The sequence below is a fragment of the Marmota flaviventris genome, chromosome 1 (genome assembly GCF_047511675.1).
Source record: "Marmota flaviventris isolate mMarFla1 chromosome 1, mMarFla1.hap1, whole genome shotgun sequence".
In the NCBI taxonomy this organism is placed as follows: Eukaryota; Metazoa; Chordata; class Mammalia; order Rodentia; family Sciuridae; genus Marmota; species Marmota flaviventris.
In genome coordinates, this window is record NC_092498.1 from 87,389,230 (window position 1) to 87,415,860 (window position 26,631).

The 26,631-nt window shown below is 42.8% G+C and overlaps 1 protein-coding gene across 4 annotated transcripts in view; it reads left to right on the top strand.

The window, feature by feature from the left end:
- Positions 1-26,631, top strand: part of Creb5 (cAMP responsive element binding protein 5) — a 400,153-nt gene that overhangs the window by 125,470 nt on the left and 248,052 nt on the right. For all 4 annotated transcript variants that reach the window (XM_071613932.1, XM_027939709.2, XM_071613933.1 and 1 more), the window contains exon 5: positions 24,368-24,540. In XM_071613932.1, the coding sequence (XP_071470033.1) occupies positions 24,368-24,540 (173 nt within the window). The remainder of the gene's footprint in view (positions 1-24,367; positions 24,541-26,631) is intronic.

Consider the following 26,631-nt stretch of genomic DNA (forward strand, 5'->3'; position numbering starts at 1 on the left):
GAATGATCTATGAAGCCAGTTGGTGTGCAGAGGAGGCCAGAGACCATATGAAGCTAGAGCTGCTCTGTGCTGAATGCCCCTGCAGGAGTAAGGAGTAACAGACCAATCAGCATAATGTAACCGGCTGGCGGGGTCAGCCCCTCTCCAGGAGCGTTAGCCAGTGGGGCGGTAGCAAGAGGCAGATAAAGAACTGGAGGCCAGCATTTGGCCTGTCACTGTGAAGGAGTGTGCATTTCAGCACTGCATAGATCAACATTACAGTCCTGGAGACAGCCCTCTTGATGTTAGCAAAGTTTCTTATTTTTAAAAAATTCTTCCTTAAAAATAAAATCTAAGGAGGCGACTTCACTCCCACTGCCCACACAAAAGGCAAACCAAAACCAAACCAAATACAACCATATACATCTGCCTACCTGCCCTCTCCACCCCATCTGGAAGCTCTTCCTGGCACTCTGGATGGTCTCTTATCTTTTCCTGGTAGGTCTCAGGGTGATTAATTTATATGAAGTTCTCCACTAGTTGCCCACTTATTGTTCAAGCAGCACCTTATCCCTTCCAAGGGAAGCTGAGATATATGTTTTTGGTTTTGACCTGAGCATTACATTAGCCTGTACAGAAGCAGATGTACAAGCTTTCTCGCTCTTATGTGGGTTACGTGTTTTATTGCTCAGACCATTAAAAGAAATGTAGATCAGTCACTGTTGCTGTTTCCTTAAGAAACAATAAATACATTTATATTTTTTAAAAGTTTGCTATACTTATCTTTGTTCATTTTTCTTTTAAATCTCAAGTGCACAGCATTGGATTAATCAATGCTATACACTAACTTCTCGGATTCGAGTACATTGTCATCACTGGTCAGAGAAAATTCACATTCTTACTCTATTTCCTGCCCACCCCCATCTTTAGTTGCCCACCCGTTTCCCTCTCTTCCCGTAGGCACGCATTCTAATACATTTATTTTATGTTCTGAGATCTGCATGCAACCCTGTAAATTATATAGTTACTTGGCGTGTAAGTTGAATGGTGATGTGCTATAAGTTGTGGAGAAATCAACAACTTTCTTCAAAAGCTAATAACTTTTAAATTGTTATGGAGCCAGGAGAAAACAGTGGTTTTAATAAATGTTAGCATTAACTTTAAAAAAAAAGATATTCTTACATCTATGTGAGAGAAATATGTGGCAAATCATCTCCAACATAAATCCTATGGAAAAAAGCTATGACTTTTTTTTCTTGGAACACTTTTAAAGGTCTCTCCTTCTTGCACACTTCTTTATTATTTCTGGCTTATTTTATTTATCCATTACCACAATCAATTTTAGAACATTTTCATCATTCCAGAAAGAAACCTCATACCCATCAGGTGTCACTTTTTATCCCCCATCTCTTCAGTCCTAGGCACCCAGAATTTTTCTGTCTCTATGGATTTGCCTATTCTGAACATTTCCTATAGATGAAATCATACCATATATGACCTGCTGTGACTTCCATTGAGCATAATGTTTTTAATATTCATTCATGTCCTAGTGGGTGTAGAATTTTATTTCTTTTAATGGCTCAGTAATAGTAATATTCCATTGTATGAATGTACCACATTTTTTTTAATCCCTAGAGACTGGAACTGAGAATTACTAATTCAAACCTGGCCTTCTAGGCCATTATAAATATTTGCCAAAGTAGGTGGTAGAATATATTTGTTACTCAATTGGTCACTTTAAACAATTTAGTCATGGGCCATGTGAGCATCCATTTGTCTTTGTGCCTTAGGTCCCATAAATTGGAGGGGACTTTGTCATGATCATCATTCTTGTATGGACCTGTATGAAAATATACATATTTATTTTTCCTAAGTCCATCCAAGTTATTCCCAGGATGATCATATAAATTTACATTATGATGAGATATAGTTCCCAGATTCCTGTATCACCACCAACATTTCTAGTTGATTATTCACTTTACTGTTCTTATTTTAGGTTGCATTTCTCTGATTACTAGTAAGTTGGAATATCTCTTCATGAACCTTTGGATACGTAGGCTTTCTCTTTTTTTGATTTCTATTCATAGTTCTCATTCATTTTCTGTTGGGTTTTCCTGGCATGTCCAGGGTGCTTGGTTTCAATCCCCAGCACCTCAACAATTTCTATAGGAAATTCTTGGTGGGAATTTTGGTTGGATCAATTTTTTGTCCAGATAAACATTTCCGGTCCCATCTCTGGCTTGGACGTGAGCTTGAACTCTGAGATACTGGCACATGAGTTTGATGCTGCTCTTTTGATCTTTTTCATGTTGGAAGCATTTGGCCATTGGTGGGACATTTTGAAGGTTCGTGTTGATACATGCAGCTCCAACTTTTTAGCTTCCTAATTCATACACTTTGTAATTAAATGTGGGGCGCCTTCATTAAACTCTGAGGTGTTGGGCCCCAACTTCAGTAAGCTCTACTAGACCTTGGCCCTGTGGTTTTCTTAACCATCAATGAAATGTCCCTTAAGATGTTCTAAACCGTCTCAAGCTTACCCAATAAATGGTCCGTGACAAATAATAGTGACAGATGATATTCATGGAACCACCCTCAAAGAAAAGACTATATTGCAGTAAGATAATTAAGCACTAGGGTATTGCGGGGGCCAGATAAATGTGAAGAAAGTTAAATATGCAGAAATATCTGGCTCTTGGTCTTACATGCACTGGGAACTTTCCAAAATTCAGAGCATAGAAATTCTCATGATGTTAGCTCAGTAAATTTCCAGACCATCTGAACCTCCACTGGCCTTTGGAAAACATAGCAGGTTATCCTTGTATCCACATGCCCAACTGTCCTAAGGGCTAATTAACCCACATTATGTATTTTCCTAATTACTTTTATTTTTTCAGTACTGGGGATTGAACCCAGGACCTTGGGCTTGCTAGGCCAGCACTCTATCACTGAGCTATATCTCTAGCCCTTTTTAGACAGGATCTTGCCAAATTGTCCAGGCTGGCCTCAAACTTGTAATCCCTACCTCAGCTTCCTCAGTAACTGGCATTATAGGTGTGTGTCACTGTACCTGGCTTCTTAATTACTCCTTTTGTTAAATAGTGCCACAAGTCATTTTCTCTATCAGTTTTCCCTAGGCCAGAGGTTATCAAATTTTCTCAGTTCCAGACACCCTCAGTATTTCGATAATTTTTTTTTTCTGGCATGCCTAGGCCAAAAGAAATTCTGTACCACTCTGCTTATTAAGTAGTTAAGTCCAAACAACTTAATAGCTATACATGCATCTTAGTAGCAATTTGAAATAAATAATGCACAGATATTAAAAGAATAAAAATAATGCTTTTATTTCATTCTTAACCACGATTACTTCCTAATGGGATGTGTGTCCCCGTTGGACTGTGGGCAACACCTCAAATCGTAGATTTGGGTTGGATGCTACCACCTTCATTTTTTGTCCCCCATTGATTTTTGTGTGGTATTCACTTTTTATCACAACAACCACCACAAATCCAGCCTCCCGAAGATGAGATCTCATCTAAAGGCATGAAGTATGATGTAATTTTGAAACACTGACAAAACTAAGTTTGCACATTGTCTAACAGATGTCAAAAACTGTTGCGTGTCCTTCAGATATTTAAATGTTCTGTGGAGTTCATGCACGCCCCTGGTGCACATTGGCACACAGTTTGGGAACTGTAATCCTGGACATTAAATCAGAATTGCTAGGCCTGACGTTAATATCTGTCAAATCAAAGAGGAATTACTGAGTTTTTATCAAGATTAAAGTTCTTGTTCATGATCCCATTCTGAGATTCAGTACCTATCCACCTAGCTGCTCTTCATGCTGCTGCTAGGAAACTGTGCTTACGGTCCAGATCCCCTTTTCCCCTCCTGTAATTCTCTACCTTTTGAATCACGTACAATCTGCTGTTTCCTTCCCTAACCTCTTGTTAAGATCATGTTAGCCAAAACAGCCTGGTGAGCAATGTGGTTTATTTCATTGCGTGACTGTTTTCTTAAACTTCCTGTTTTATTTTGGTGATTAATGACTATTAAGTAGCCTGAGTGAGAAATCTGGGGCAGAACCTAGTTGGTGGAGGAGGGATGCTGTTTTCTCCTGGTCATCGCACTGGTCATTTCTGAGGATTTGCCTCCAACCCTCAACTGTTTGTGAGCCAGCAGATGTCACGTGAACTAAGACCCCAGAGCACAGCAACCACTCGGTTGGTTTCACAGGCTTGTTTCCTCGCCTCTTTGGTGGATTTTTAATACCTTGGCCTTTGGCTGCTTTTCTAAAGGAGTCATATGACATCACTAAACTTCAGGCTCAAAGATATTTTATCCTTGTTTTATGTCTCTCTTTATTCTGATAAAGACTGGGCTGTTGCTGCGGCTGTTGCTCTTTGCATCCCCCCTCCCCCCTTCTTTTCTTCCTCTTGCTCTTCCTCCTCCTCTTCCCTGCTTATCTGGTTGTTGCTGCTTCTCCTCCTCCTGCTCCTCCTTCCTGTTCTTCCCATTATCATTTCCATTGTTTTCCTTGGAGTATTTTAGCCCTGAAGAGCTAAATGCTCCACACCAAGCCCATTTCAAGAGTGGCTAGAGTAGCTGGAAGTCAATGCCATGCCCTAGATACTTGGGATCCAGGACATCTTTCTAAAGGGCAAGGAGACCAGGAACAGACTACCCGGTTGTGGGGTTAGCCAAGAGAAATTGAAATCAAAATGGCCAAGCCTGGCACTTCCTGTGCTCTCCAGTTTAATCAGTAGCTCCATGAGACCTTGTCCTGCTCTCCTCAGGCCCATGTCTTCTCTGACTTTTCTCCCCCAGGACTCCCCTTCTCCATCTCCCCCGATCAGCCCCTACCTTCCTCAAGTCCTCTGCACAAATTTTGCACTCCACCTTTGACTCCTGCCTGTAAAATATCCTTGCAGCTGTCCCCGGTCAGGTGGATGCTGCCGTAACTCCTGCATGATATCAATAACCCATGTTAGTGAAGCCAATGAGGTAATTTTCCCTGAAGCTCTAAATATAATTTAACAACTTAAACACTGTAACATTGTGGTGAAGGCGCTATTAAGGGACTGTAAATTGCTTACATAGCATCAATAAACACAGTGCCCTAGAGCGAGGGGCTGTTAAGAGTTTATAATCTAAAGCAGCAGTTGGAGTATCACCCCAAGGCTCCAGCTTTGAGTCAGATAAAAACAAAGTGGCTGAAGGCTTTAGTTGAAGCCAAATGTACATAGGAACACCACGAGCTTTAGGGGGTAATTACTTTCTGAAGGCTTGATGTGGATTTGCTGAGAAACACATCTGTTATCCAATTTGCCAATGATTAATCTGATTCTTCCAATTCCACAAAAAGCTAGGGAAGTGAAGCTGATGGTTTCCCTTGGTACATAGGCCCCCCAACAGACTCATGTTGTATTATTTCCCTGGCATAAAAATGAAAAGCTCTGTATCATCTACTTTCACACACTGATATATACCTTGTAGGAGTATATGCATAGAGAAAGATTTTATATAATTCAATTATCTGGTATTATGAAAAAGGAGGAAAACTTTTGGAAGTCAGTGGCCTTTTTTTTTTTTTGGAAGCAAAATAATCTGTGTTTTAGATTTTGCAAGCCCAAAAGCTTCCTTTCCCTTCTTTTCCCTTCCCCTGATGTCCACCCACCCTCTGGTCAAATCCTTCCACAGGACACACACCCCTCTGCAATTCCTTCCCAGGGTCATACTCTCAGCCAACTTGTGACTAACCCTTTTTTGCTTTTTAACTGTTATCCAGAGTATTTGGTCTGAAGCATTTGTATTTGAGCTGGAAACCTTTTAGCATTTTACAAATGTTACCTCATTCATCATCAGGGCCATCAGACTGACAGAGTTTGCCATATATTTAAAAGTGGAGGAGAAAAGCAAGCTCAGAGGGGGCCAGAGACCTGAGTGAGGCTGCCTGGTGAAGAGTGGCAGAAGGAGGGAACTTGGCTTCCAAGGCACTATTCCATCCTCCCTGCCCGCCCCCCCTCGCGACTTCACACCTGCCAAGCCGAACACCTTAGGGTCTGTGGATCTCTGGTGATTTCTGAGTGTTTTTTTCCTGTATTTCTAACTAGCTAGCTCAGTTATATTTTAAGCCTGAACAGAAGCTCCTGAGTAGGATAAAAGATACCTTTCCTTTTGTTATCCTCAGAGTCATCCTGAGATCATGGAAGCTTTCCTCCGGGTGTCCCTGGTTGCTGGTACACAATGCCTATGCCCCTGATGACAGGTAGTAAGTGTAAGACAAAGGCACATTGTTGGGGTTCAAAACAAGAAGCAAAAGTTTCGCTGTTCCTATGTGACCGGCAGCAGACAGCAACTCTGCTCTTCCCTGAGCAGTCTTGACCTTGTCCCATCCTTCTGTCTGCGCGTCATGTGGCTTGTGACTTTGCACATCAGAATGACATCAGGGTTCATGCTACCTGGTTTTGTCCACAGAAAGGTTTTCGAAGATGAGCGAAGGAGGGAGAGGGTGATATAGGATTTGGTCTGGGACTCATGGTCCACTGGGGAGGACTTTGGTTCCAGAGCTGAGTTGGAATTAATTCTCTGTGGTGAAGTGTGAAGTAGGCAATTGCTAGAGACATTTCTGACACATTCAACCACTAAAACTGCTTGCAGCTGGTCTAGGCTCTGAGTGAGGCCACTCTCCAGGAGACCATTCCACCGAGGCCAGTCAGCCAAACTGGAGATCTTTTGAGCATGGTGAGCCTGATTTAGTTTTCTCTCCCAGTGTTCTCCATGCAAGTGAGATAACACTCAAGGTAGGTTTATTGGGTCTCCATGATAAATTAAAAGACACTAAGATCAAAGCACTTTCTAAACGATAATAAGTTCATCTTACTTTTAAGCAGCTTCAGTTAATGTTCAAATTCTCTAACATCCCTGGACTTCCCTTCCCCACTCACCCCTAATTTATTTCATAAAACACAACCCAAATATAACATGGGAGATGAGATGCACAATAGCTTTTTCTTTCTTTCAAGTAATGCATGTTTGTGTAAACATGTTGTTTATGAAAGAGCCTTTCACGGATGCTTTGTGTTGCTTTTGCACAAGAAAATACATTTGAAAAGAATTCTCCCCAGCCTGGCATGTAATGTTTCATTAGCCAGCCTAACCTTGTTTATTTGCTTTTTAAAATTTTATTTGGGAAAGGAAATCAATTTGCACCCCTGACATGCTGCCAGGTTCCTGTTTATAAGCACACAATAGGCAGCTTGGAGGGGGTAAAAATATATAGTTTATGATTTCAGCATTAAGTATGACACAATCTGTATATGAAACCATAGAGGCGATCGTGTTTTCCTGTCCCCACAGCCACACTCTGCAGTTTAAAGTTTTTATCAGAGCATTATCCAGCGTGCATGGAGTAAATGGCCCTAATTGTGCTGAACACTTTAAGCGTCAGGGAGAATTGTCAGAGCGAAAGCAGCTCTTTGCTATTTTTTGGCTTTGTTTTGTTTTTGAGAAAATATCGTGACTAGGAGTCCATGTTATAACTGTGCTGTGTTGGGAGGAAGCTCAGTGTCCTTCCTGTGTAATTGAGTGTCCTCAGGTCTGGTGTTCTCAGAGACTCAAATCAGCTGGACCTGAAGGTCAGTGTGTCCATCCAAGAGAATCCTTTTCCTGCTCATGATGCCAGGTAGAGGCTCATCTGCTGAACTTGACCTTAACTCCTGCCTACTTCAAGGGCCCCTTAGTTTTTCTTTTCCACAAGATGAAATAATTATCTTATTGGTCCAATTTATTAAGGTCCAAAAATGAACATGAGATAAGATTGACTTCCCCCACACACACACTTCTCAGAAATAAAATTCTAAAACCACCCAACTTTGGCAGAAAGAGCCCTGGATGAAGAGTCCAGAGACCTAGATTCTTGTCTGGTCTCTGCCTCTGTGCTGTTTTTCCCTCTGTCAAGTCAAGGAGTTGAATTTGAGGCTCTTTATGGCATTGTTCAAGTGTAATGTTCTGAGAGCAGGTTCTTGGGGGTTTCCTAACAGAATCTTTACCTCCCACTTGGAATTCCTTCCCTCCTGTGGTCCCAGCCTGTGCTCATGCTCCATCTCCTGTTTTATATGGTTTATCCTTTTCAAGTCCTGTCACTATTCCTGCTAATCATGTCTCTCCTCTTTTTCTTTTCTCAGCTTCTTCCATGTTAGTAATTGTTTGAATGTCCATGGATCTTATTTTTTTTTTTCTGGTTCCTTTTCATTTTTCTAAGTTGTAGCAGAAACCTAACAATTAAATCCTGCATATAAAAGGTTTTGTTACTCTGCAGGCCAACACCCCTTTGGTCACAGACACCCCTGCCTGGAGTTGGGTTGAGATCCCTTTCCATCCACCCTGTTATTCACATGGTCAACTGTTGGCCACAGCCTCTCCTGGAAGGCCCAGAGGGCTTTCCCAGATTTTTTTCTTTTCTTTCTGTGATCCTTTATTTAGCTGAGCATGTCACAAGCTTCAGGTATATTGTGTATGTGAATGTGGAATGTGTATATGGGATAGCCAAGGAGGGAGGCCGACTTGGGGGGAGAGCTGGAACACAAGGCGGATTTCATCGGTGCTAGTAATTAGAGGGCATTGTTGAATAGATCTAATTGGATCATGTCACAAAAATTAAGACAAAAGCCCATAGTCTCTCCCCGCCCCCTGCCGAGCATTCTGCTCAACTCCTTGGTTTTCCCTAAGTCTTGTTTGGGAGGGCTTCCTGCACTAGCAGCCTGTCTGTTGTCTGGGAACTGCATCCAGCATCATAGCTTGGGCATGTATACAGAAAGCTTCCTGCAGATGTGCTCTCCTAAACCTTCAGAGTGTTGGCATAAATGGAAAGGATGTCAGGGTAAATGGAGCCACATACAAGACAAGGCATTCAGGAGGCCCCAAGGCTCTGGGGACTGGTTTCTCTTCCTGTGCCAGCAGATGGGAGATGAGATTTTTATCTTTAAACATTGTCCTTGTGCCATGAAAAGGGGATGGAGTTGAGAGAGAGAGAGAGAGTCAGTCAGCTACCTGGGGAAAACAGGACTGGGTTTAACTACATAACAGGCTTGTGGGTCAAGCTGCTACACTGGGGTGAAGATAACAAGAAACGCAAACACTTTATGGTTCACCTCTTGCCCCGAACACACCTCTTACTGATAGACACTTTCACGAAGGCTCTTGGCTTTTGGAACTGAGATTCTATTTGACCTTTAGGGCAGGTTTAACTTTCTAAGTTCATCAAAAAGGGTCTGAAAACTATTTCATAAAGTGACTAGTAAACTGGATAGACGGGAAGAGATGTCTGAAAAACATATTTCTGTATGCATAGGCCTATCATTGGGTTTTTCAAAAATAATCAGACAATGCTCAAATATTTTTTAAAAAACGTTGATTTGTGAAGCCAGTAAGTGAGCACACACACACACACACACACACACACACACACCTTCATCGTCAGTTTGAGAATATGAATATGCATGCAATGGGGGAGCAATAGGCTTTCCCTCCATGACTCAGCGAACGTTCTGGCAATGCCAATAGGATTCTTGTGTGGGTCCCTCCATCCCCAGAGACCTCATCTTTAAGTTTGTAAACATTCTGTCTTTGTTTATCAAATAAATCAGCAATTTTGCAGCACCTTGAAGCTGTCACTAAAGCACAACATAATGAAAATGAACTCAAGAATGTTCCAGTGGCTGAAGATCAGGGACCTATGGACTTGGTGCGGTAACACAAGAATGGGAGGCTGCTGGGGGAGGGCGCCTGGACAAAAATATTTCATGGTATTAGTGCTTCTGCTTAGCAAGTCTACCCATAAATCCTGGCTGTCCAGGGTAGAAAAATGCAGCTTCTAAATGTACCCACTTTCCTCCTGCCCAGTAACTGGCGGAGAGCAGAGTTGAGCTTAGCAATGTAATGGCTTTATGGTCCATAAACACCAGGTGCCAGATTCTTCCTTCTGTGACTCCCACATATAAAGCCCTTCTTATTCCAAGCCCAATTGTTTCACCAGGAGGAATGTAGACAAATAGGAAGCTCTGGCCTTAAAGTGAGACCTCGTCTTCAGGGTGTGTAACTGGGTTCAGAGGAGCCGTGCTTGTCTGGGCTCATCTTTGCTGGGTGGAGCTAAGTTACTTGGGCATGCCATGGGATAGGCATGTCTTAGCTCTGCCTTCTATTGTTTTTATCAGTCCAATCATGATTTTTGAATGCATGGGTAAATGCAGAGCAAGTTTATTTAGTGACAGTCTGAATTTAGATGGTTTAAAATCAAGAAAAAGGAAATAAAGTTAAATAACCTGCTTTTTAAAAAAAAAGTCATAGTCAATGAGATGAAGTGAAAAAGGTACCGGTGGGACTGTTGAGGCTCAGTGGTAGAGCACTTGCCTAGCATGTGTGATGCCCTAGGTTCGATTCTCAGCACCATATACAAATAAATAAAAAAAAATTCATCAACAACTAATAAAAATATATTTTTTTAAAAGGCATCAGTCAGACAGACTGAGGTTTCTGATCTTTTGGGTTACATACACACAAACAAACACACACCACATATATGTAAAATAATAGATAAAATATATTTTATAATACATATGTATGCAATATCTGGAGAGAGAGAATAAAATGTTTTTTTTTTCTACATGTTAAGGTATAATGGATGATTTTTTTCTCCTTCCCATTCATTTTGTTTCCTTGTACAAATTTTATCCGAACAAACATATTACAAATATATTGCTTGTGAAAAAAAAGTAGTGCAAGTTTATGAACGTGCAACTGTACTGGGTATTGTGTTTGCCCCTCTAAACCCATTTCTACTCTGCTCTCTGCCCTGAAAGGCTGATAGTACATTGATAAGCACCTTGAACTTGTTTTCACACTGATTTGGGGTGAGTGGCCATAGAGGCCCCATAGCATGCTCCAGATGGGGGCGAGACAAGGTCTGGATATCTACTCTCCTGACTCCTTCAGTTGGTTGCCTTCTTTAAAGAGCACAGCTCTTGTCAAGTGCCCTTTCTAAGCAGCTGTCTCTCCCCTGTGCCCTGGCAGTCTCTCCTTCCTCTTCCTCCCTAACCCTAAGGATACCTGTGGAAACCAGCCCCAGGGCACTGAACTCTGTGACTTCTTGGCACTGGGCACTCTGCTCACACAATGGCAACAACCCCTTTATCAAATGCTCCTTGAAATATCCAATTTGAGTGCCACCTGGGTTCTGTTGGTATCCCAAGTGATATAGCAGGTAAACTCTCCAATCGAAAGTTTATGTTTGCCTGCAGCAAGTTTGCCTGGGCTAATGAATGCCTCCCGTTCTTTGTCTTTGACTAGAATTTTGCCAACCCTGTGAAACACTGTGGAACCTGATGGTGAAATGAAATGAGATTTTAGAAATTAAAGATTGTGACAGTGTCACAAGACAGGGAAATATATAGGAAAATGAATTCATGCCTTTTAAAGAAGCATTTTTAAAATATGAGATCCAAGGGAGAAAATTTATAAAAGAGATCCTTGGGTCCGGGGAGGGGGACTAGAGCCATCTGGTCTTCTCGTATCTTTTTTCTCATCCTGAATTCCATTTTGAGAACTAGGGATCAGAAATGGTCTGGTGCACTTGGATTGGGATAAGTGAGGAAGGATGTTATCAATGGGAAAGGATGGACTAAAGGAGGAGAAAAAGAAATGAAAGAGACTGAGTTGTAATTTCCAGGTGGTCAGGCCTTACATAGGAGCCTCATTAGAAGGTAGCATGGGAACAGATGCACGGAAGAGGGGAAATAGGGAGCTGGGTATGTATATGGGGAGAATCCTTTTGGTCTGGGTACTCAGACTCCTGGATGTTAGCAGAGCATCAAGGAGCACAGCACAAATCTGGAAAAAAGTGAAGAAGATAAAAAGTAGTAAGGAATGAGATGGGAGTGGAAACCAGTGACACAGGGCAGGTTTTTATAGTACCTTACCCAAATAAATAAATAAATACAAGACCATCTCATTGATTCTTATTGCACTTTTCTGGAACCCTGAGGACCCAGAGAAGTGGCTGCTAGTAGAAAAATTTTAAATCTGCTCTATTCATACAGGATATCCAGAAGCTTCTTTGGGGACTGTTGTGTCCGATTGTGACCAATATTCCTGTGCTGTTAGATTTGCTACTCTCAAGAGAAAGGTGGTTTCTCTTTATACTAGGATGCCATCAACTATGCAGACCAGACTTCTCACTGGCTTCCTCTGTCCCATTGCGTACTTCCGGTTTCACACTGAGATTGAAGCAATACCAGTAACGTTGCTTTAGTTAATTGGAAGCTATGGCAATCCCAGGGTCCCTGGTTAAAACAATCACTTCCCAGAATAGAAAGAGCTCCTGAATTTATAGCGATCATCAGAACAGTGTAGCAGCAACCTAACATTGATGAGGTACTGAAACAACCTACAAAGCCAGGCCTTTCATGGAGAGACACCTGCTGGGTTCTGCCAGAAGCGAAATGAAGTGTGAGCTCTCATTCTCTATTGTTTTGGAGGAGGAAGTCAATCTTGGAGCACATTTTTCCTCCCACTGAAGATAGCATTTCTAGTTTATGGTAGGAGCCTGGCATTACCAAATATTCAGGAAGACAGATGCCCAACCAAGACTCCAGACAAGGGAGTTTTCTAGCGATTCCATGTCAGTGGGCCGGCCCTCCCCTCCAGCTCTTTTGGCCAGGAGAGATCTGGAGCTGAGAAAGGGGGGCTGGGGGGGAGAGAGAGGCAAAGGGGAGCCTGCTCAGGTCTGCAGTGTGTCATTAGCCACTTCCGCGTGAGCGCCATGTTTATGTTTCTGGTCATTAAGTTTTGTATTCTTTTGAAACGCTGAAGCAACAGACCTGTCAGCATCCCTGTGGTAGTTTTATAAGTGCTCTTGTTTTTGGTAACTTGATAAAGTTCTGGTAAGGATGGGAGGGAAATTTGTTTAGTAATTCTAGAATGAGCCTTTGGCCTCCAGCCCACCAGCCCAGGTTGTCTGTGACTTCTCAGCCATTCGCTGTACGCTAAGTGCCCCTCTCTTGATTTTAAATACCCTTTCTTCCCCTAAGCCACACAGGTGTGAGAGCCTGGCCTGTCATTATTGCCACTGGTCTCTTTTCCTTGCACCTGCCTCAGGACCCAGATTCCTTGTTTGTAATCACTTCACTTCTGCGTTTCCTGTCTGTCCTCCAGTTGCTTAGGAGGCCCGTCCTGATTGATTTCAGTGCTCTGGTTTGAGCTGAGTGGACATCTGGCCATTTGAGGAGACTGGAGCTCTGTGCTACTGCCTCTGCGTGTTGATATGACTTATGAGGACCCCAAGCAGCAAACATTATCTCTTTATGTTCAGATCCCAGGCTTAAGATGACTGTGTGCCCAACGTCAACGAGAGGAAATTGTGTACTGGTTGCTCTGCGTTCTCATATCATCACCTTAGAAATCACAGCTCATTTGCCCATTCACCCAAACGTCATCTAGTTCTGTGCCAGGCATGGAGCTAGGTGCCAGCGATGAAGGAGCAAACAAGACAAGTACTGTCCCTTCCCTCCTGGGATTTATAGCCCAGCAACCTGGAAATAATAGTGCTAACAAGTGCACATTGTGAAGCATGCTTTAAAGGAAAGTGATGGCATGCTGAGGTAGGAAATAACAGGGGGTAGCTTCAGTGAGGGAGGTGACACTGAGAAAGTGACATTTAAGATGATCCTGAAAAGGAGAGAGGAAGGGAGTGATTCTATGAATGAGAGGGTGTCATTCATAGAGTGAATGACAGAGGAAAGAACAGCAGGATTGTAAAATACTATGTGTGTGTAAAAGTCTAAAGAGCTAAACTCTTTCAAACCCGATGGCATCTTAACTTTATAGTCAAAGGAAGCAAGGGCTGACTATCCTCATTTTGCACTTGAGAAAACGTTGATCACTCAACAGATTGAGGTGTGGAGAACAGGATTTAGAATAGGTGGAGAAGGAAAGAGGAAATTCCAGGGATGGGGGAGGTGCAGGCAAAGGTGTGGAGGTGAGAATCTGCATTTGAGAGTCCTATGGTGAACCAGCCAGTGGAAGCTGCAGTGCAGGGTTTGCTGAGGGTAGAGTAACAGGGGATGGGGCTGGACATAGAGGGTCCTGAAGTCAAGGCTAACTATGGGTTTGTTTCTTTAACGGAGATATAAATTTTTAATTTTAATAATTGTTCAATGTTACATGGGGATGAACCACTGTGGGTTTTTAATATGAGGACTAGGGAGCTATAGCAGGCTTTTGAGTTGAAAAGTGGTGGGTGGGAGGAAAGTGCTGAGTTGCTTAAACTAATTGCACAGTGGGTCTGGAGTGGTCTCAGAGGAACCAGAAGGATTGGAAGACAGAGGAACAGTAGGAAGAAATTGCATGATCACCATAGGAGGCAAAAAAAAAAAAAAATCTCTGGAACTAGTGAGATAGCCAAGAAAAGATGACAGATGTGGAACCCCTGAAGGTAAAATTGACAGACTGGAGCAGTTAAACAAGATCTCGACATGCTAGATGGTGGAGTTTGGAGGAAAAGGAAGACCTATTCACTATCCCTTTGCCCTTCAGAAACTGTGCAGTCCACTCTGGATGAAGCATTTGTTTCGCGTGCATGTGTGTGTGTGTGTGTGTGTGTGTGTGTGTGTGTGAGAGAGAGAGAGAGAGAGAGAGAGAGAGAGAGAGAGAGAGAGAGAGAGAAGGTGTTTATCAGGGTCCCACGTTTTCCATCTCCTTCTTTCTCTGACTTTCTGTACTCCCTTTAAACTATGGGTAACTGCAGTAAGGAGAGTGTTGACTATTTCTGTCTTTTCTTTCTACGACACTATTTGCTGTTTTCTATATATTCACTCAGCAAACATGTATGGCACTGGCCTTGCATTAAGCCCTGAAGACAATGATATGAAGTCATATCCCATCCGTGTCATCAAAGCTTTCACAGCAGAGAGGAGCAAGACTGGCTTTCAAAATAAATATATATATACAGCGTGGTCTAAGAGCTTTGAAAGAAGGATGACAGGATCCAGTGGAGGACAGAGGCGGGGTGAATTGATTCCACCTGGTGGAGAGCTGGCATTAGCACTGGGAGTGATGATGATAAGAATAATAGCAGCTGTAATAATGGCTACCAACATTTAATGGACACTGAATGTCTCCAACATTGTGTTAAGTGTTGTAATACCTAATTTCATCTTTACACAGGCCTTGAAGGTTAGAGTTGTCTCTGTTCAACAAATGAAAAAACTGAAACAGAGAGAAACTATACATTTGCTTAGGATTGCATACCACTCACTCAGTTGCTGAGTGATTGACCCCATCACATACCCTCCAAGGGCATGGTACGGAGGCAGGCGCTGGCTGCATTAGGTGACCTCAGCACACTCTTTCTGGAAGGAAGTGCTCATGGAGATAAGTCAGGCTCTACAGAGGTATAGACAGGTTGGGTGGGAGCCCAGAGCAGGAAAAGATGAAGTAGGCCAGAAAGAGTGCCAGAAGGTTCCGCAGAAGAGAGGGTATTGGAACTGGGTCTTGAGAATGAATTGACGGGGAATATGAAATATTGTGTGCAAAGGTGAAATGGAGGCATAATTTTTGGGAGCCATCAAGACCTCTGTGTGTGACTGGTATGAGGAGGGGACAGGGATTGCCGGATGACATTGCAGAGGTTGGTGGGGACCGGCTTGTGAAAGGCTTGGGGACATTAGTAGGAGATAGTAGGTGGGAAGAACTGTTTCAGGAGACTGGTGCCATGATGGAATCTACAGCCTTCTGGAGGACTTGAAAAATGAGGGAGCTTACCAGTGAGAGTGAGTGCAGTAAAACCATTTACAGTGGATGAGACGAATCTCTAAGGTCCAGGGTATCTGTAGAGACACCAGCCACACATTGACTCACCTTGAATTCTAGTAACCTGAATACAGTGTAGTCATTTCTTTCCTTTTAACCATATGTCCTTGTCCTCACCAACCCGCCCCCCCTTTTTTTTAATGTGAATAATACACCACCACAGACTGCTAAATTATATGAAAAAAAAAAAAGGTTTATTTGGGCTCATGTTTCCAGAGGTTCAAGGTCAAAAGGCTGCTTCTGGTGAGAGCTTCTTGCTGACAGAGTCTAGAGGTGGTGCAGGGCACTATGGGCTGAGAGTCAGGGAGTGTGTGTGCCTAGATCCTCTGATCTCTCTCCCTTATGAAGGCACCAGAATTCAATCACGGGGCCCCACCCTGATGATCTTATCAAATCCTAATCACCTCTCAAAGGCCCCACCTCTAAACACCATAGTGGGTTAGGTTTTCACCTTTTCAACACCTCACAATGGGGATTGAATTTCAACCTGTGAAACTCCTGGGGGCCACACTCTAACCATATCTCAACTGTAACACCCTGTGATTCTATCCAGCAGAAGCAACTCAGACAATAAAGGGGAAGATGAGGATAGAAACATGGACCGTCCCAGGCATTGAGCATCTGAAAAGGAAGGGGCAGGATCTTTGAGAGCCACCTGGAAACTGTTTCTCACAGTTGAGGGTGGCACCTGAAAAGACATTTATTGTCTTGAGTATTTTACTACAGTATTAAATGAATAGCTATAAAATGCTCACAGGATGCTTTCAGGGCTCTGCAGCCTCCACCCTGGTATTAGAAAAGATGACACAGGTTTGGGGATTGGAGGAGAACACAAGCCAATGGATGGATCTGCTGGTGAGTGTCTGACAGACTTCAGGCTGACTCTTCCCCCCCCCGCCCCTGGGGGCTCTCTGCTTCCACAGTGGACCAGTGTGTGAGGCCACTGAGGGTCACTTCAGTGGTGTGCAAGCCACCCTTCACCCACTGCAGCACCTTTCCTCTACCTAGGAGGAATCACCTTTGCAGACAACCTGCAGAACACCCCTCAGCCATTCTGAAATGAATGAATAGTGTACACTCAGGCTTTTCCAGGTGCGAAGGTGGTAGCAATGACTCTGATTGATATTAGTGGTGTGGCAGATCTGCTGAAAGTCCCAGGATCATGCACCAGCATTAATTGATTGCTTCTTTCAATGTCTGTTGTATGACTTGCAGGCAGACTTAATTTTTTTTTTTTTTTGCCATGCTGCCTTCTGTAAGGAAATATTTTTGCCTCAAGACTGTTGAGGCAGTTACAGCTTCATGGTTATGAAGCTGGTTAAGAGCTCTGAAGCCAAATTGCCTGCATCTGAGTTATTCTACTTATTGGCTGTGTGACTATGAGAAAAGTCACTTAACCTCTCTGTGAATCATCTGTGAAATGGGAATAACCACCATCCCTATGTCTTAGACCAACAATAAGATATAAATGAGTTTTCTGATATGCAGTAAGGTTGCCTAAGTCTTAGCCATTACTAATATTTTTTTTCTACTCATTTTTCTTGGGAAATAGCCACCAGAATGTACTTTCCTCTTACAGCTTCACATTCTGAACTTTACTAAAAGGAAAGATGTGCATATTTGCTGTCAAATCCTGGGCAGGAACATCTGTCATCTCACATGATCCTGACCACAATCCTGTCCGTTAGATGATTATCTCTGATTGGGAGATGAGGAAGGTATGGCTCGGAGAACTTCAATAACATGCTCCAGATGATATAGAGCTGATGTGAAATTGAACCTCCATCTGGCAGATTTCGGTGCCCATGTTTTCCTCTTGTGCCATGGTCCCTCTTAGAATTCTCCAGGAATAAATCACAAATTCTGAAAAAGCAAAACTTATATGCATGTAATCAATGCTGGAGTTTTCTCAGTACCCTGTGCTCTCTGCCTGGTCCTGCAGAGATTGCCTGAGATGACTTTGTACCATGTGCCATTTATCTTGTCCCATGTGACTTGCTGAGGGGGACACTGTAGAAATAGCAAAGTGTCCTGCATCACCTGTGACACCTCACTATACTGCTGGTCGTGAGCAGCCTGCCCTCTTTGTAAGACCCCAAATACCTTCACTGCTCCTAAGAGCTCCAAAAGGCAGAGTCAAGACGCTTTAGTGTGCTTCCTGCACCTCCTGAAAGCCCAGCACTTCCTGGAGGGTTAGAACCTTTGCTATTCTGCTAATGGCTTTCGAGTCTTTTGGATGCAGTCCGTGGGTGTTTACATCCGAGAAGTTCTAAAAGTCTTCCTACCTTCCCTGGGCACCATTAAGATGCAGACGACTCTGAGATTGCACAACTCCACTTGTAAACGTGTGTCGGGATGATCCTGGCTTTTTATGGAAAAACCCATAAAGTCTCCACACCCCGGCAGTTGGATGGAATATAGATTTGAAGATAACATTTTGGGAACTTATGGGAATCAACCTCCTCTTGCCTATATGCTCACTTTCAATTGTGGGCCGCTTCCCTGGTCCTTCATTACTACACCCTGAAATTATAGTTATTTTTAAGAACACGGATGTACATTCACTTATACCGCGTTGTATTTTTGCATATTGTATTCCAAGCCCATGCATGCAGAGATACAATTACACTCCACCTGAAGCTCACTGAGCATGCAATCAAGACTCATTATTCTCCTGGTTCTCGTCCCATTCACACCCTTTATGTCTCAGAACAGACCAAGGGAGAGCAAAGTACCACTGGATGTTAAGGGAGGAAGTCAAAGGATGTGCTAAGGAATTTCAACCAAAGAGGGAGAAGTTCAGGTGAAGATCATTTCCTTTGGAATACCTTTGATGGCTGGTGGATTACACTTTTGGTTAAATCCTTTTTGTGAATTGAATCGGAAGCCCTTGGGCCTGGCGAAAGCTATAATTTTCAGAAGGCTCCCTTCTACAAAATCTTATGGCTGTAGAGAAAAATCAAAGTTTGTAGGCCCATGAATCACAGTCTAAAAAGTCTGTTTGGATGTTTAATGTCTCATAAAATGTAACAGAGGAGACTTATGTATTTGAGCCGGAAAAGATCATGGAGATCATGTGGTCCACATCCTCCTTTTTAATGATGAGGTTACGGAGTTTGGGAAGCTTGAGTGATTGACCCAGATTCCATGCCTACCAGGAGGGGAAGAGAGACTGGACTAGAAGAGACCTCCTAACTCCCAGGCTAGTATATTTTCAAAAATTGTTACACATTACCAATCATCCGGAAACACTTGAGCCATAGTATGAAGTATGCATCATGAATGAGAGACTTGTAGCCACAGAAGAGACCTTGGAGTTCACGAGGTGCCATCTTCCTTCTGTTGCAATGTCCCATTGGTGACATTCCTGACAGATGCCACTAGTCATGGGTTCACTCCTGTGCCAGGAAGAAATTTTATTTTGTCTTTGGATATCTCTACATGCTAATAAATGTATTCTGGAAGAAGGTCAAATTTGAGTCTTTGAAACATTGTCCCATAAGGAGTGAAGGTGGCCTGCCACAGTCCGGCTGCAGCAAAATAACCGGGTGGGGTGGGGGCGGGGTGGGGGGATGACAAGCAACTTGTGTAGATTGATACAGCAGGAGTGGGAGCCGTTTACTGTAGGACAACAGAGGTATTTATACATTCCACACAGCTTATCTAATTAACATAAACTTGATTCAGCAGTCAACCAATAAGGAATCTCCACACTTAATGGCTCGCTGGCGTTACTTCACAAACCACTCCCTCTGGCAAAATGCCAGGCGCCATCCAGACTTGTTTATAGACTCTAACAGTGGCCAGAGGTGAGTGGCCTGGTATTGGTGATGGTGAGGAGTTTACTCTTTTATTCATCTTCAAATGAAGACAATAATGCCTATCTCATAGCACCATTGTGAAGATGAGAGGTACAGTTTATAGAGCATCTATCCTAGTGCCTGATTCAAACTGGGTACTCAAATTGCAGTTATTATTGACTTTTATCATCATGATTCCACTTTTTGAAATTATGCCCTCTGGAGCAACATAGACTGTGTCTAATCCCACAAATATTTGAAGGCTTTTAGCATGACCCTCAGAATCTTCTCTTCAGACTAAATATTCCCTGATCCTTCTACCATTCTTCCTGGGATGCATTTTGGATGCCTTATTTGCTTTTGTTACCTCCCCCTCCCCCCTGCATTTGTCAATTTCCCCCTTAAAATGTGGTGGCCAAATGTGGTCAGCCCAATGTACTCTACAGCGGAATAATTACTTCCCTTGATCTGGACGTTTCAGTTCTTCTAAAACAACCTTAGATTTATGTTAGCATTTTTAGAGGCCAGATCACACAGTTGGCTCGAGGAAAACCTGATTCTGCTCTCCAGAACATTAGCCATGCTTCCCAACTTTGTGTCAACTGCAGATTTGACAAGCATGATTTTTCACATCTTCATCCAAACTGTTGATAAAAGTATCGAACAAGAAAAGGCCAAAGGCTGAGCTTGGAGGAGCACCTTGGATCCTCCTCTGCATGTGGACATCCGCCCAGTGTCATCTACTCGGTGACATCATTTCACCAGCTTCAGATCTACCCACCTGGACTATCAAAAATGACTCTGCAAGACATACTTATTGCTTGTGTTTTTCACAATTTATCCGGAGATGAAAATGCTATTGTTCTATCAATGAGACAGATTTTGAATTGATAATTGGGACAATGTAAACTCAGAAAATAATGTCATGTTTGAGTTACTATGTAATGCTTAAAAAATAAAATCACCTTCTCTAAACATGGAATGATAATGTTTTTGCCAGATTATTTTTCCAAAATGTTTTGGAATTGCTTTCTGGGTCTGGGGAAAGAAGGCTGAAGAATTTGCAAGTTTTCTGTGTGAGGAAGAGAGATTATTGAAGAGTTAGAACATGACATTCAGGAGCTTTTTCCTTCTCTGGAGGAGATCGCAGAGACAAAGATTATCTGAAACGTTGGTGGGGAGGTTGAATTTGATCAGTGTACACTATCCACATGTACAATTGGTAGGTGTTCAGATATTTTTTATTAAAAAATGGTGGGTGTGAATGTGAAATATATTCCTCAGCAGTAATTCTTATTCTTTTCAGTGAATCTTAGAAAAGATTCTTAAGCTTTTTTGGGGAGAAGGGTGTTACTCTTTTATCTGATTTGATTTAGCATGCTTTACTTCAAGGAAATCAAACCAAGTGTTTTTTTGTTTTGTTTTGTTTTATGTTGTGGTATAAAGCCAGATTTTAAGCAAGGCTTTTTGTGGTGTATGTAAAGCATTGTTGTTGGTAATTTATGTCAAAGTGTTCAAAGACTGGAAACTCACTTCTCAGCATCTTCTTTCAAGGTTTCATTTAATATTTTTTCAAAGACTTTACTTTCCAACTTTCCAATATACACATTGTGTGGCTGTCTTCTTCTTCTCCTCTTCCTTTTTATTTTATATTGGGGAATTAAACCCACAGTTGCTATACCACTGAGCTATATGCCCAGTCTTTTTTTTTTTTTTTTAATTTTGCTAAGTTACTAGGGGTCTTCCTAAATTGTGAGACTGGGCTCAAACTTGTGATCCTCCTGCCTCAGCCTCCTGAGTCATTGATATTAAAGGCATGTACTACCAGCCCAGATTGTGTGGCTTTCTTCTTAATCCTGATTTTCTCCATTTCTCCTGACCACAATTGAATAAGTGCCTTAATATCTAAAATTTAGCTTACTTCAGATTACAAGGTGAATAGACAGGATATTTAGCAGTCCCCAAAATTGTCCTCTTGAGTTTTCCAGGAAGGTTCGTTCATTCATTGCTATGATAAGCCAGGGACTGACTGAGGCAATAGAGACACAAGGGAGATAAATCAGATTCAGTGCCCTGTCCTTAAAGATGAAGAGAGAAATGGCTACTAGTCAGATCATCAAAACCCATGATAAACTTGTAAGGAGTCCTACAAAGGAAGAGGAAGTGGTGCCCATCACTGGGAGGTCAGGGAAGGCTTCCCTGCATGAGGCTCAGTCTGAGAGTTGAAGGCGGAGTCAGAGAAAGAGCATCTGGGTCAGAAAACAGCCATATTCCAAGACCTTGTGCTGAAATGCAATGAAATCAGAAAGAGGGCAGGAGAAATCCAGGAAGGTCGGATGAATTCCAGGGAGCCAGAGAGAAGGTGGTGTCTGGTGAGCTGGGAGGGAGGAAGAGTCCCACACAGGTCCTGGTGGTCACACAAAGAGTGCTGTCTGTACCTTGCCAAAGCCACTGAGGGGCTCAGGGTGAGGGACCCATAGTGGGAGCTGTGTGTGATGTCATCGGTTTTGAGTTTCAGACAGGTCACTGCAGCGGTAGTGTATGAAGGAGAAGGAAGAGAGGCCAGAGGAATGAGGGAGGCCGGTTCGCCCACTGTCTACCCAGGAAAGGTCAAGTGTAGGTTGGTGGAAGGAGGGACAAAGGATAGAAAGAGATGAGAGATGCTTAATTTAAATGTACAGGACTTGGGGGCTGCACATGGGGATGACCTAGAAGAGGGGTCCCTGGTAACTCAAGAAGGTTTCATGCATATTTTTCTTTGTGTGTTTAAAGGTTGAGATTTTAAAAATTAAATTGCACAGCTTTATCGATAACCTCTGGTTGCATAGATCAGTAGAAATAATTCTAGAAGGAGACTCAGAGAATCCTTCTAAGTCTCCGAAGTGTTATTGACAATGCAGGTGAAAAAATTTGAATTTTTTTAAGGATGTAAACAATGGGAAATATGATCCCTGTTGTTGTTTACCTCATCCAGATCTCATTGAGACTGGGGAAATGCATTTGGTAAGGTTCAACTTAAAAAAAAAAAAAAAAAAAAAAAATATATATATATATATATATATATATATATATATATATATATATATACCCCACAATTTCCTTTATTTTTATTATTTAAAATCTGATTTTCTTAATCTCTAGAACCTATACAAAGAAATAGAGCATAACTCCTGCCTGCACAGCCACCCCAGCACAAATCACCACTTCCTTTCATCTTACTTTACCCAACCACAGTGTTTGCCCATGTCAGAAAAGCTTTCCAGTATGGAAGAGGTGCCCTTGGACCGTGTGTATGTATAAGCCTTTGGGATCCCGCAACAACACAATCAGCTCACAGTCTGCACCAGGTGCCCAGGTTCCAACTGGACTCTTGACAAACTGTGTGGTCAGGATTTAGAAATCAGAACCTGGGAAAGGTGCTGTGTGATGGACACAACCGCCTCAGTCCCTTATATGTTATCACCATCATTTAACACATAGTGCAGGAAATCCTGTTCTTTGCAGAAGAACTTCAAAGAACCCCTTCCAGTTCTCTTGGGTAACATTTATTTTTTTCTTTGCTAACACCAAAGCGTAGACAGATATATATTTTTTCCTCAAGTACATGGCTAGTGACCCTCCATTTTTCCCTCCCCTCCCATCCTCAACCCTTTGTCCAGCTGACCTCTGGAATTTCTCTCCCCTTCTAGGCTGCAGGGCTATACCAGGCTGGCCACAGAGGTCTTCTTATTGCCTTTCCCTGTTAACTTTGATTGGCTGTACACTTCACCTTTCTTTAGTGGATTCTGAATTTCTTTCTCACCTTCCAGCTCCTGTCTTTTAAACCCATTTTTACCTTATATGTTTTAGTTGAATCTTGAACTTTAACCCCAAAAGCCTTCATTTCAGTCATCAGGAATAAATGCATGCTGCTAGACCCCCTCGAGGGACTCAGGTGTGTCATTTGTTCTTTCACTAGTTTATCCACATGATGTGTGTCTTGAACCCCTGCCATGTTTCAAACACCATGGGATGGAGTTGTGAACACACACTTCCTACATTCTAGAGGAAAGGACAGTGATCAAGTAAAGACACAAGCAGTCACTGTTCTCCATTCTGGCGTTCCATACAATTGTTAGAGGTTGAGTTGATGGAGGTAAAGAATGCTGTGACTGTGACTCTTGTCAGGGATCCCTGATGCCCTGTCGGCTATTTGAATCATCCATCTTCATTCTACTGATTGTTGAGTACTCTGATAAGGATTTGGAAAAGTTATAGTTTCCTGGAAAGGGAAAAAAAAAATCGAGTTGGCCACTCTTCTAGGACTGAAAGCCAAGAAATAAGGCAGTGTGCTTGTCATTCAAAGTAGGATGCAGAACCAAATTCGCTAAATCATGTATTATGCACTTACCGCAGAATGGCTTTCAAGTGCAGCGTATATCATACTGAGTCAGAAAGGGTAAGCACTAAATATCCCTGATGTAAACCTCGCATCAGGATGGCGGCAGAGTGATAAGCCAACTTCGGGGCATTTCCCTTTGTGCTCTACTCTCAGACTGAGTAGTTATTTTTCATCTCCTCGTAGCTGTAAGTTATTACAAGATGAATGGGCCCAAGGCTTGCCAGAAGCCGTAACTCTCTATTTAGTTGACATGACCAGATTCCCAATTTTGGCCTTTGAGAGCTTGGGAGTAGAAAGAAACATCGCCTCCCTCTGACCTTTCTCCTCTGTCGTCTCTGGGCAGAATATTCCGATGCATAATACAGTCGGTGGGGCCATGACGGGGCCCGGAGCTCACCAGCTTGGCAGTACCCGGATGCCCAACCATGACACCAGCGTTGTGATTCAGCAAGCCATGCCATCGCCCCAGTCCAGCTCTGTCATCACACAGGCACCTTCTACCAACCGCCAGATCGGGTAAGGAGACCTCCTAGGCTGTCTCTGGTCCTTGGAATGTTCTGGACTTTCTCCTTTATGCTGGTGCTCAGACTGGTTGGTTTTCCTGGCTGATGTGATACTGCTGAGAATTCACAGTGATGCTTTTGATGAGAAAAGGGAGCCTGTTTGACAGAGGCTGTTTTGATCCTGGATGTTGAGGAGGAAAGCAAGTTGTTCTCTGTCCTCGTTTGTAAACTTGAAAATGGTTGCAGGTACACTTGCTGGTGGTATGGAGACCAGAGCAGAGTGCTCAGGACAAGTGCCGGATGATGGTGGAGGGAAGTCCCCTGTCCAGCCTCTTCCCAGCTGAATGCACCCCTCCCTTCCTGGACACTTGTGCTGCTTGGCTATTCCTACAGTCCTCCTTCCCCTGATCCTTCTTCCCTCCCTCTCTTCCTTGTTAATACCACCTTATTAGCTCTTCCTCCTCTACACTGGCCCTTGCTCATTTCCAGAATAGACAAACCAAAGCAGGCCCTCTTCCTCTCATTTATGTAAAAGGACAACACTGAGCCATTGAGGAAAAAATGGTAGACATGTCCCATCATAGAATCCCAGACACCCCTTGCCATGTGACAGAAACTGCTCTCAGTTCTCAGTATCACCATCCAGTTCCAACTCTTGCTTGCTACACCATGTGGTCTGATGATCAGCATCCTGGGCATTACCCTGCAGCTTCTTAGAAATGCAGAATCTCTGGCCCAGCTTCCTTATCTCCAGAATGAGGATGGAGTTTGTTCTTTCCAACCTCATAAGAGTAAAGATGAAATAAAAGATTTAAGAGCACATTGGGTTCTTAGGAAAAAAAAGGTAATAACTTAAGCCAAAGAGCTATGATAAATGTGTATTGCTCGATGCTGACAACTGGTTGCTCTATGTTCCCAGAAGTGTCTACTTAAAACAGGAAGAGGAGCTTTCTCTGTGGGTACATGCATCAGTATTCAGTTTGAATTTTCTGTTGACGAATGGATATGGTGATTTTTGAAAAAATTTAGAAGTTTCCTCCCAATTTGTCAATGTGACACCTCTGCCCCTGCTACTTTTTAAATGTTGTCATAGATCCCAGATCATGTGAGCACGGAGGATAGCACTGGCCCACCCCTCTCAGAATACTCTAGAATGGGTACCTTGGCACTCACATTTCTGGGCATATCAGGATGCGTACTGACACCTTCTGTGAGTTTGCCATGGGCACATTTGGTTTCCCATTGAAGAAGGGTAAAATCAATCTGGCCCTTTGGATCCTTGGCTTTGTTTAAAGATGTCAATGCTAAATGAGCAAGTTATCTGTTCAAGATTTCTTGTTTTGTTTTGTTTTTTCCTCAATGACTACGGGAGAAAAATATTGTCATTATCTAATGCAAGAATCCATAATGTACTAAGAGGGTGGAGCCAATTCATTAACAGCAGCATCCAAATCTCAAGGGACACCTGCACTTTAGGGGGTCAGGGTCTGGTTCTGGGCAGACAATTTACCGTTAGGCCAGCTAATTATAATTATTTTATTTTTCTTTCAAGGGGGGAAAAAAAAACATAAAATGTGCTGGAGTTTACTAGCAGTTTTACAGCATTCCTTCCCCCCTGGAGCTCTCCTGCCTGCCCGCCTCTGCCCTCACCAACTACCCTCTTGGAGGCCCTTAGTGTTCCGCCATTGTTAGTACAGCACGGGTTTTTATGAAACAGTCTTTTTTAAGGGTTAGCACTAAATTTTTAGATGGGTGTTGACTCTGTCAATAATGTACCCAGCTGGCCCAGGACTGTACATTTGGGTGACATTCATAGACAGTGTCACTCTGCCTGGATGGATGGGGGTGTCTCTCTGGTATGGGTGACCTCCTGACGCACTCCCTCTTCCCATTTAATCCCCATCTTGGGGTTTCATATATCTCTCCTGGTGTGTTCTAGGGGATAATTGTCACTTTTAGGACTCTGTCTCATTGCCAAAGCAGGAGGGAGGCTATTTCTTTTCTTCGGATTCTTCCCTGTTGTGCTTACTATGTTGATTCAAACCCACACATCCTGTCATTTCCATTTTCCTCCATGTGACCCATCCAAAACCTTGCCCGGATG